The following is a 12,272-nucleotide window of genomic DNA, read 5'->3' on the forward strand; positions in this document are numbered from 1 at the left end:
TTCCACCCCCACCTTGTGGGTACCACGTGGGACAAGATCTTCTCCCAATTCTGAGAGGGGAGGGAGAGCTGAGTGGATTTCTGAGAGCCCCCAAATCAGCACACAATCCCAGCAGACCATACCTCTTTTGGTGGTGCCAGCTGGGGCAGGAGTGCTCTTCTTCCCAGAAGGTTGGGGGAGGAGGGGAGAAAAAGCTGGGTTGGCATGCTCCTGCCACCCACTGGCCCCAGAACGTGGTGCCACTGGTCCATCACCCCTCTGGAATGTGTTCTGCTGCTGCCAGCTGATGTAGTTTAGTCCTATAGCTCAAGTTGTAGTAGTCCGTGCCGCAGGTTGCGTGGATAACTGTAAATCTGGCATTTCCTGTCTTTTTTTTATGCTTCACTTTGCTGCCTAAATAATGTTTTAATGTAGTTATTTTCTTTTTAAAAATGTAATTGTATTTACATTAGAAGCATAACTGTGTGGAGAAATTTAAAGAGGGAATATTTGACTCAGACTGGACACTCTCTACATGTTTGATCTTGGAGTATTGGTATTGTACGTGTACCATTTTAGGTTATTGTGCTGAACTGGAACTCTTCAGATATGCCTGAGCATCTGTACTCCTTGGAATTCAAGGGTAACATGCTCAAGAGTGGGGGAGGGGGTTTGCAAAGAGATTTGAAGAACTACAGTTCCCTAAAATTGGAATTTCTGAGGACTGTCTTTCAAACAAGTGTCAATACTAAATTAACTAATTAGATTCCTTCTGCTGCAAAAGTTACAAAATGTTCTTTAGCACCCATGGTGGTGTCACTAAGTTATAAATGAAGTCGTCTGTGATATGTCTGCAGCAAAGCCAGTACACTGTAATGAAGACTGTCTTTTACAGCTGTGTCTTTTCCTCTTTCTGCAATGAATCCATTCTTTTTTCCTAAATAAATATTCTCTTTCCATCTTACTATAATATTGCAGTCCTGACAGCTGGATTTCCCTGCAGCAATTTGTGTTGCCAGTTATAAATGCAGCAAAATTATAAAGTTGTGGAGGAATTCAACAGCAGTGATAGTAGAACTGATTTAAGGCATTAAAACTTCGTAGGTGTTGCCACAACCAGTAAGATCTAGAGCAAGCCATGTTATTGTGATAATGCACAATTTGTTTTTTCTTCCGACACACAGTCTTCAGTTTGACTTCCTGGGAGGGGCACAGGAGCCAGCAAACAGAGCTATAAACAGGGGAATTTCTGTGGGAGTTCTGTTGGAGGAGAAGTTTTTTGTATTTTGTGTATTGTATTTTGTAGTTATATATGTGGAGGTTGGTAGGGGCAGTGTGCTGGGAGAGAAGCTGAGCCCTGATTAGGGGGCGGGGCTTCTCTGCTTGGGGATCCTATAAAGGTAGCCAGCCAGTCAGACAGCGGCATAGACAGCTGCTGCGGCACAGGAGTCAGCAAACAGAGCTGTGAACAGGGGAGTTTCAGTGGGAGTTTGCAGGAGAGACTAAGGGTACGTCTACACTATGGGATTATTCCGATTTTACATAAACCGGTTTTGTAAAACAGATTGTATAAAGTCAAGTGCACGCGGCCACACTAGGCACATTAATTTGGCGGTGTTCCTGCAGTCTCCCCCGCCCCTTGGAATTCTGGGTTGAGATCCCAGTGCCTGATGGGGCCAAAAACATTGTCGTGGGAGGTTCTGGTACAGCCTCACCCCTCCCTCCGTGAAAGCAGCAGACAACCGTTTCGCGCCTTTTTTCCTGGGTGAACTGTGCAGACGCCATAGCACGGCAAGCATGGACCCTTCTCAGATCAATACCGCAACCGTGGATGTTGTAAACACCTCGCACATTCTCCTGCAGTCTATGCTGAACCGGGACCTGCAAAGCCAGGCGAGGAGGAGGAGGCGGCTACGGCAGCGCGGCCACGAGAGTGATGAGGACATGGACACAGAATTCTCTCAAACCGTGGGCCCCTGCGCTTTAGAGATCCTGCTGGTAATGGGGCAGATTCTAACCATTGAACGCCAATTTTGGGCCCGAGAAACAAGCACAGACTGGTGGGATCGTATTGTTTTGCAGGTGTGGAACGATTCCCAGTGGCTGCGAAACTTTTGCATGCGTAAGGGCACTTTGACTTGCTTTCGCCTGCCCTGAAACGCCAGAATACCAAGATGAGAGCAGCCCTCACAGTGGAGAAGTGAGTGGCAATAGCCCTCTGGAAGCTTGCAATGCCAGACAGCTACCGGTCAGTCGGGAATCAATTTGGAGTGGCAAAATCTACTGTGGGGCCTGCTGTGATGCAAGTAACCAAAGCAATCATTAAGGTGCTGCTACGAAAGGTTGTGACTCTGGGAAACATGCAGGTCATAGTGGATGGCTTTGCTGCAATGGGATTCCCTAACTGGGGGCGGGGCGATAGATGAAACCCATATCCCTATCTTGGCGCCAGAGCACCAGGGCACCCAGTACATAAACCACAAGGGGTACTTTTCAATGGTGCTGCAAGCACTGATGGATCACAAGGGACGTTTCACCAACATCCATGTGGGATGGCCAGGAAGGGTTCATGATGCTCGCGTCTTCAGGAACACTACTCTGTTTAAACGGCTGCAGCAAGGGAATTACTTCCCAGACCAGAAAATAACAGTTGGGGATGTTGAAATGCCTATAGTTATCCTGGGTGACCCAGCCTATCCGTTAATGCCATGGCTCATGAACCATACACAGGCACCCTGGACAGTAGTCAGGAGCTGTTCAACTACAGGCTGAGCAAGTGCAGAATGGTGGTAGAATGTGCATTTGGATGTTTAAAGGCGCGCTGGCGCACGTTACTGACTCGCTCAGACCTCAGCCAAACCAATGTCCCCTTTGTTATTGCTGCTTGCTATGTACTCCACAGTCTCTGTGAGAGTAAGGGGGAGACCTTTATGGCGGGGTGGGAGGCTGAGGCAAATCACCTGGCCGCTGATTATGCGCAGCCAGACACCAGGACGATTAAAAGAGCACACCAGGAAGCGGTGCGCATCAGAGAAGCTTTGAAAACGATTTTCATCACGGGCCAGGGTACGGTGTAACTGTTGTTTCCCCTTCATGAACCCTCCCGCCTTGATTGACTCCTTCCCTGTAAGCAACCCACCCTCCCCCTTCGATTACAGCTTGCTTAAGGAAATAAAGTCACTATCCTTTAAAAATCATGTATTCTTTATTAAAAAGTCATTTATAAAAAGAGGGAGAGAACTGACAAGGTATCCCGGGTGTGGTTTGGGAGGAGTATAGGAGGGAAAGAAAAGGCCACTAAAAACATTTCAATATAATGACAGCCTTTTGGTTGGGCTATCCACAGGGGTGGAGTGGGCGGGTGCACGAAGCCTTCCCCCACGCGTTCTTACGTGTCTGGGTGAGGAAGATATGGAACATGGTGAGTGGTGAGGGTGGTTACACAGGGGCTGCAGTGGCACTCTGTGACCCCGCTGCTCTTCCTGAAGCTCCACCAGACGTCGGAGGATATCAGTTTGCTCATGCAGCAGCCCCAGCGTTGCATCCCACCGCCGCTGATCTTCCTGCCTACACCTCTGATCTTCCTGCTGCCACCTCTCATCTCGAGCGTCTCTCCTATCCTCACGTTCGTCCCTCCTATCCTCACGTTCATTGGCATCTTTCCTGTAATTTGATACCACGTCCTTCCACTCATTCAGATGAGCTGTTTCATTGCAGGTCACTTCCATGATTTCTGAGAACATTTCGTCTCGTGTTTTCTTTTTCCTCCACCTTATCTGAGATAGCCTTCGGGATGGAGTAGGGAGGCTTGAAAAATTTGCAGCTGCATGAGGGACGGAAAAAAGGGAGAGAAGTATTTAAAAAGATACATTTTACAGAACAGTGGTTATACTCTTTCACAGTGAACAACACTATTCACCTTACATAGCACATGTGATTTCACTACAAGGTTGCATTTTGCATCTTAATATTGAGTGCCTGCGGCTCTGGTGTTACAGATCTCACAGACGCAGGCCCAGGCGTCAGAATTCAGCTTGCATGTGGCCATGGTAAGCCATTGTCTTTCGGCTTCTGCAGCCTTCATATACACAGTGCCCTCCTTTCCCAAATACCAAGCAAATCCCGTTCAGTGATGCTTCTTTCCTGTTAACATGCAGCAGCAGAAGCCACCCCCCGCCTCCAATTCTGTGGGATGATCGCTTTACCCCTCCCCCACCGCATGGCTGGTATCATGAAAGATCACTGCTAATCATCCCCCTTCCTCCCCCCACCTCCACCGCATGGCTGGTCGCAGGGAATATACCTGATAGCCAAACGCGAAAAAGCTCAGTGCTATTCCTGTCCTCCCCTCCCCCCCGCTTGGCTGCGTGCAAGGAAGGATTTCTTTTAAGCAACAGGCAAACAGTCCAGTAGGAATGGCCATCTCTATCCCCTTACTTAAATGCCTGAATTTCAACCAGGTTACCATGAACGATATCACTCTTCTGAAGATAACACAGTGAGATAAAGAACGGATGTTTCTTGAATGCCAGCAATCACCGGGACCAGACGCAGCTATGCTTTGTCATGCAGTGATACCCTATTACTTTCTACATGCATGGCGTGGTAAAGTGTCCTACCATGGTGGACGGAATAAGTCTGCCTTGCCCAGAAACCTTCTGCAAAGGCTTTTGGAGTACCTCCAGGAGCGCTTCATGGAGATGTCCCTGGAGGATTTCTGCTCCATCCCCAGACATGTTAACAAACTTTTCCAATAACTGTACTGGCTGCGAATGCATCCCAAGTCCTCAGGGCAAATCAACCATTAAAAAACACTTGCTTTTAAACCATGTTTTTTATTTACAAAGGTGCACTCACCAGAGGTTGCTTCCATGGCTTCACTGTCTGGGCTAGTGGCTTGGGAGGGCTGGGAGAGTAATTACTTCTGGGTGAGAAAAAGCTCCTGGCTGTTGGGGAGAACGGAGTGCTGTGTGCTCTCTGAAAGCTCGTCCTCCTCTTCCTCCTCCTCATGTTTCCCGTCCGCAGAATCCTCAGCCATGGCTGAGATTACAACCCCCGCCTCCGAATCCATGGACGGGGTAGGGTAGTGGTGGCGCAACCCCTAGAATTGCATGCAGCTCAGCGTAGAAGCGGCATGTTTTTGGCCCTGCCCCGGACCTTCCGTTTGCTTCTTTGGTTTTCTGGTAGGCTTGTCTGAGCTCCTTAACTTTCACACTGCATTGAGTCCCTGGCGTGGCCTTTCTCCATCATAGCCTTGGAAATTTTTTCAAATATTTTTTCATTTCGTCTTTTGGAACGGATTCTGTTAGCACAGAATCCTCTCCCCATATAGCAGTCAGATCCAGTACCTCCCGTGCGGTCCATGCTGGAGCTCTTTTTTGATTCTCAGGAGACTGTATTGTTACCTGTGCTGATGAGCTCTGCGTGGTCACCTGTGCTAATCAGAGCTCCATGCTGGCCAAACAGGAAATGAAGTTCAAAAGTTCGCGGGGCTTTTCCTGTATACCTGGCCAGTGCATCCGAGTTCAGATTGCTGTCCAGAGCGGTCACAGTGGTGCATTGTGGGATACTGCCTGGAGGCCAATACTGTCTATTTGCGGCCACACTAACCCTAATCTGATATGGTAATACCGATTTTAGCGCTACTCCTCTCGTTAGGGAGGAGTACAGAAACAGATTTAAAGAGCCCTTTATATTGATATAAAGGGCCTCGTGTGAATGGGTACAGCATTAAATCGGTTTAACACTGCTAAAATCGGTTTAAACGCGTAGTGTAGACCAGGCCTAAGAGACCTAGGCAGAGGAATTGACAGGCTAGTGAAGGGAGTGGGTGGTGTTCTGCCGGTGTTCTGGTGCCCGTTGTGGTTTTGTTTTGCTGTAGGTGGTGGTGGTTTGCTTTGGCTTGTGTTTCCTGGACTAATAGGTGTTAGGTGGGAAGACTATGACCAATACAGAGGCAGCAGTGAAAGACACAATGAGGATGACTGGATGTGGAAGCTGTGGCATGTACATGATCCTGGAGGGGGTACCTGAGAAGGGTTTTGTCTGCATGAAGTGCTGCTTGATAGAGCTGTTGGAAGAAAAGATCCGAGGACTGGAGATGCAGGTGGAAACTCTGGTCAAGTTTAGAAGGGATTTTGAGCAGATGATGGAGCAAAGACATGAGGAGGCTGAAGGGATAAGCTCAGTCTTGCAGATGGAAGCAGGACCAAAGAATTCTGAGGGGAGACCGCTGGGTGAGGAAAGTGGACAGTGGAAGCACGTGACTAAGAGAAGGCAGAGGAAAAGATGGGCCAGTGAAGGAGAAATAGAGCTAAGGAACAGGTTTGCAGAGTTGGAAAATGAAGAAGGGGCACAGCAGGTGGTCGCTGAAGGTGAGAGGGCAAGGAAGAAGAGAAGAGCAGCTAGTCCTATGGGAAGAGGGGAAGAGTCAATGGAGACAACACCAAATATGAACCCCAGGAAGATACAGGATGGGTTGCGGAGGATTGCAGGAGATAATAGAAATCGAGAGGACTTGCAGCCAGATGGAACAGGGGATAGACCGGAGAATCACACTGTCACCAGGAAAAGGCAGGTCTACGTGATTGGAGACTCCTTACTGAGAAGAATAGACAGGCCTGTAACTAGGTCTGATCCGGAGAACAGAAGGGTGTGCTATCTGCCTGCTGCTAAGATACGGTGTAATAAACGGATAGTTAAGGGTTTATGTCCCTTTTACCTGTAAAGAGTTGAGTTAAGCTCAATAAACCTGGCTGACACCTGACCAGAGGACCAATGGGGGGACAAGATACTTTCAAATCTTGGTGGAGGGAAGTCTTTGTTCATGCTTTTTGTTTTGGGGGTTGTTCGCTCTTGGGACTAAGAGGGACCAGACATACAGCCAGGCTCTCCAAATGTTTCTGAATCAGTCTTTCATGTTTTAAAATTGTAAGTAATAGCCAGGCAAGGTGGATTAGTCTTATGTTTGTTTTCTCAACTTGTAAATGTTTCTTCTTGCTGGAAGGATTTTTACCTCTGTTTGCTGTAACTTTGAATCTAAGGCTAGAGGGGGTTTCCTCTGGGCTATATGAATCTGAGTACCCTGTAAAGCATTCTCCATCCTGATTTTACAGAGATGATTTTTACCTTTCTTTCTTTAATTAAAAGCTTTCTTTTTAAGAACCTGATTGATTTTTCCTTGTTTTAAGATCCAAGGGGATTGGGTCTGAACTCACCAGGAATTGGTGGGGGGAAAGGAGGGGGAATGGTTAATTCCTCTTTGTATTAAAATCCAAGGAGTTTAAATCTGTGTTCACTAGGGAATTGGTAAAGCATCTCAAGGCAGCCCGGGGGAGGAAGGGGGGGAGACAGGGAGTGTGCCAGACACTGAATTTCTGGCTGGTGGCAGCGTACCAGATCTAAGATAGTAATTAAGCTTAGAAGGGTCCATGCAGGTCCCCCACATCTGTACCCTAAAGTTCAGAGTGGGGAAAAAACCTTGACATACGAGATGTGGACTTGAGGCTTAAAAGGATCCTAACAGGAGCAGGAAAGAATCTGCAGATTGTCCTTCATGTGAGAACGAATGATACGGCTAGATTCTCGCTGGAACATATCAAGGGAGACTATGCCAGACTGGGGAAGACACTTAATGAAATTGAGGCTCAGGTGATCTTCAGTGGGATTCTGCCTGTTCCTAGAGAAGGGCAACAAAGGTGTGACAAGATTATGGTGATCAACAGGTAGTTCAGGCAGTGGTGCTATAAAGAGGGCTTTGGGATGTATGGCCACTGGGAAGCATTCCTGGACAGAGGACTGTTCTCTCAGGAGGGACTTCACCTGAGTAAGGAGGGAAATAGACTTCTAGGATGGAGGCTGGCACAACTGATAAAGAGAGCTTTAAACTAGGAATTTGGGAGAGATGGTTGGGAGATGTCCAGGTAATCTCCACGCCGGAATTTAACATTGAGAGGGAAGAAAACAAAGTAAGAAAGGATACAGCCATGAGTCGGAGAATGGAAATAAGGTGGAAGAGTAGTGTAGATACCAGTCTAATAGGTAATACTGGTGGTAGAATGTCTGTGCCTAACCAGGGAAAGAATGTTAGTGAAGCCAAATGGCAAAAATTAAGATGTTTGTACACTAATGCGAGAAGCCTAGGTAACAAAATGGAGGAACTAGAGCTACTGGTGCAGGAAGTGAAACCTGCACCGGATATTATAGGGATAACAGAAACATGATGGAATAGTAGTCATGACTGGAGTACAGGTATTGAAGGCTATGTTCTGTTTAGGAAAGACAGAAATAAAGGCAAAGGTGGTGGAGTAGCATTGTATATCAATGATGAGGTTAACTGTAAAGAAATAAGAAGTCATGGAATGGATAAGACAATCTGTCTGGACAAAAATCAAATTGGAAAGAAAGCTACTAGAGCCTCCCCTGAGATAGTGCTTGGAGTGTGCTACAGACCGTCGGGATCTGATTTGGATATGGATAGAGACCTCTTTAATGTTTTTAATTAAATAAACACTAATGGGAATTGTGTGATCATGGGAGACTTTAACTTCCCAGATATAGACTGAGGGACAAGTGCTAGTAATAATAATCAGGCTCAGATTTTTCTGGCTGTGATAGCTGAGGGATTTCTTCACCAAGTAGTTGAAGAACCATGAAGAGGGGATGCCATTTTAGATTTGGTTTTGGTGAGTAGTGAGGACCTCATAGAAGAAATGGTTGTAGGGGACAACCTTGGTTCGAGTGATCATGAGCTAATTCAGTTCAAACTAGATGGAAGGATAAACAAATAGATCTGGGATTAGGGTTTTTGATTTCAAAAGGTCTAATTTTAAAGAATTAAGAGAAGTGGATTGGACTGAAGAACTTGTGGATCTAAGGGTGGAGGAGCCCTGGAATTACTTCAAGTCAAAGTTTCAGAAATTATCAGAAGCCTGAATCCCAAGAAAGGGGAAAAAATTCATAGGTTGGAGTTGTAGACCAAGCTGAATGAGCAAGCATCTCAGAGAGGTGATTAAGAAAAAGCAGAAAGCCTACAAGGAGTGGAAGATGGGAGAGATCAGCAAGGAAAGTTACCTTATTGAGGTCAGAACATGTCGGGTTAAAGTTAGAAAGGCCAAAAGCCATGCAGAGTTGGACCTTGCAAAAGGAATTAAAACCAATAGTAAAAAGTTCTATAGCCAAATAAATAAGAAGAAAACAGAGACAGAAGAAGTGGGACCGCTAAACACTGAGGATGGAGTGGAGGTTTAGGATAATCTAGGCATGGCCCAATATCTAAACAAATACTTTGCCTCAGTCTTTAATGAGGAGCTTAGGGATAATGGTAGGATGACAAATGGGAATGAGGATATGGAGGTAGATATTACCACATCCGAGGTAGAAACCAAACTTGAACAGCTTAATGGGACGAAATCAGAGGGCCCAGATAATCTTCATCCAAGAATATTAGAGGAACTGGCACATGAAATTGCAAGCCCATTCGCAAGAATTTTTAATGAATCAATAAACTCAGGGATTGTACCTGGAGAATTGCTAACATAGTTCCTGTTTATAAGAAAGGGGAAAAACGTGATCTGGGTAACTGTAGACCTGTTAGTTTGACATCTGTAGTATGCAAGATCTTAGAAAAAATTTTGAAGGAGAAAGTAGTTAAGGACATTGAAGTCAATGGTAGTTGGGACAAAATACAACATGGTTTTACAAAAGGTAGATCATGCCAAACCAACCAGATCTCCTTCTTTGAGAAGTTAACAGATTTTTTTAGACAAAGGAAACACAGTGGATCTAATTTACCTCAATTTCAGTAAGGCATTTGATACAGTTCCACATGGGGAATTATTAGTTAAATTGTAATAGATGGGGATCAGTATGAAAACTGAAAGGTAGATAAGGAACTGGTTAAAGGGGAGACTACAACGGGTCGTACTGAAAGGTGAACTGTCAGGCTGGAAGGAGGTTACTAGTGGAGTTCCTCAGGGATCGGTTTTGGGACCAATCTTATTTAATCTTTTTATTACTGACCTTGGCACAAAAAGTGGGAATGTGCTAATAAAGTTTGCAGACGACACAAAGCTGGGAGATATTGCTAACACAGAGAAGGACCGGAATATCATACTGGAAGATCTGGATGACCTTGTAAACTGGAGTAATAGTAATAGGATGAAATGTAATAGTGAAAAGTGCAAGGTCATGCATTTAGGGATTAAGAACAAGAATTTTGGTTATAAATTGGGAACACATCACTTGGAAGTAACAGAGGAGGAGAAGGAACTCGGAATATTGGTTGATCACAGGATGACTGTGAGCCGCCAATGTGATATGGCTGTTAAAAAAGCTAATGCGGTTTTAGGATGCATCAGACGAGGTATTTCCAATAAAGATAAGGAGGTGTTAGTACCGTTGTACAAGGCACTGGTAAGACCTCATCTGGAATATTGTGTGCAGTTCTGGTCTCCCATGTTTAAGAAGGATGAATTCAAACTGGAACAGGTACAGAGAAGGGCTACTAGGATGATCCGAGGAATGGAAAACTTGTCTTATGAAAGGAGACTCAAAGAGCTTGGCTTGTTTAGCCTAACCAAAAGAAGGCTGAGGGGAGATATGATTGCTCTTTATAAATATATCAGAGGGATAAATATCAGGGAGGGAGAGGAATTATTTAAGCTTTGTACCAATGTGGACACAAGAACAAATGGATATAAACTGGACACTGGGAAGTTTAGGCTTGAAATTAGACGAAGGTTTCTAACCATTAGAGGAGTGAAGTTCTGGAGCAGCCTTCCAAAGGGAGTAGTGGGGCAAAAGACATATCTGGCTTCAAGACTAAGCTTGATAAGTTTATGGAGGGGATGGTATGATGGGATAGCCTAATTTTGGCAATTAATTTGGCAACTGATCTTTGATTATTAGCAGGTAAATATGCCCAGTGGTCTGTGATGAGATATTAGATGGGGTGGGATCTGAGTTACTACAGAGAATTCTTTCCTGGGTGCTGGCTGGTGAGTCTTACCCAAATGCTCAGGGTTTAACTGATCACCATGTTTGGGATCGGGAAGGAATTTTCCTCCATGGAGATTGGCAGAGGCCCTGGAGTTTTTTCTCCTTCCTCTGCAGCACGGGTCATGGGTCACTTGCTGGAGGATTCTCTGCACGTTGGGGACTTTAAACCACAATTTGAAGACTTCAATAACTCAGATATAGGTTAGAGGTTTGTTACAGGAGTGGGTGGGTGAGATTCTGTGGCCTCATTGTGCAGGAGGTCGGACTGTATGATCATAATGGTCCCTTCTGACCTTAAAGTCTGTGAGTCTATCAGCCTCACCTTAAATAACACACCCCCCCCTCAAGAAAACAGGGAGCCTCTGGGGAATGAACAAAAATTGGGTATAAGAAACCTGGTGATGTGAAAACAAGTCTTACTGGGAGAAGGGAGTGTTGGACTAAGCTGAGGTAACACTGCTTTTTATGCAGTTACACTAACTTGAGTTCTACTGAATTATACCCTCACTGATAAAACACCAATTGGTGGTTGGGTTGTTTGTTTTTTTTTGGCGGGGGGGGGTTGGTTGTCAAGTTTTAAATTCTTAGGCAGCTGATTGGTAATCAGATGAAGTTTCTGCAGTATTCAAGAGATATCTTTCATGTCCTCAAGCATATTTTTAACTTAAAAAATAATCACTAAAGGTCTTACTAATATGTTATCAGAATTTTTTGTATTTTATTGTGCTCTGTTTTTTAATAGCATGCAGCTATTAGTCTATAGAAATGTTCAATAGTTGATTTTTGAATTGCCTACTGTTAAATAGCTTTATACTAATGAGAAACTTAAAATAATTTTTCTTTAAATTATGTGTTTGTTTAGGTTTTACTTGTAATGGATACTAGAACACAGCAGACTTTTATATTGAAAGTAAGTAAAAGCTTTATTCTACTTTCCTAAACAACTTTGCTTGCTAATTTACTCCACACAAAGAAAATATTTCCTATTTTTATGGTTGCCATCTCTGTGAATTTTATTGGCACATTAACACTTCTGTCTTCTAAATGTATTTAAAATATATTTTCACTTTCTTCCATCCCCTTTTGTTTCCTTTTTTTCTCTGTAGTTCTTGTACCCATAGCATTACCACTGATCATGATAGTGATGTGATCATTGAGGCCAATATCTTAGCAGGCTTCAGTAAAGGATCATAGTTATGTTAGAGCGTAGGGGATATAAACCCTCATGTTTCAGGGCATAAGTTAGGAAGAAATTTCTCCTGTACACAAGCTATTCCATAACTGTTCGCTACAGG

The 12,272-nt window shown here is 44.7% G+C and overlaps 1 protein-coding gene across 5 annotated transcripts in view; it reads left to right on the forward strand.

The window, feature by feature from the left end:
• The window catches only part of RPS6KC1 (ribosomal protein S6 kinase C1), a 113,760-nt gene that overhangs the window by 64,683 nt on the left and 36,805 nt on the right, over positions 1-12,272 (forward strand). For all 5 annotated transcript variants that reach the window (XM_030557518.1, XM_030557517.1, XM_030557519.1 and 2 more), the window contains one exon: positions 11,840-11,887. In XM_030557518.1, the coding sequence (XP_030413378.1) occupies positions 11,840-11,887 (48 nt within the window). The remainder of the gene's footprint in view (positions 1-11,839; positions 11,888-12,272) is intronic.

Source organism: Gopherus evgoodei, chromosome 3 (genome assembly GCF_007399415.2).
Source record: "Gopherus evgoodei ecotype Sinaloan lineage chromosome 3, rGopEvg1_v1.p, whole genome shotgun sequence".
NCBI classification, from domain to species: Eukaryota; Metazoa; Chordata; order Testudines; family Testudinidae; genus Gopherus; species Gopherus evgoodei.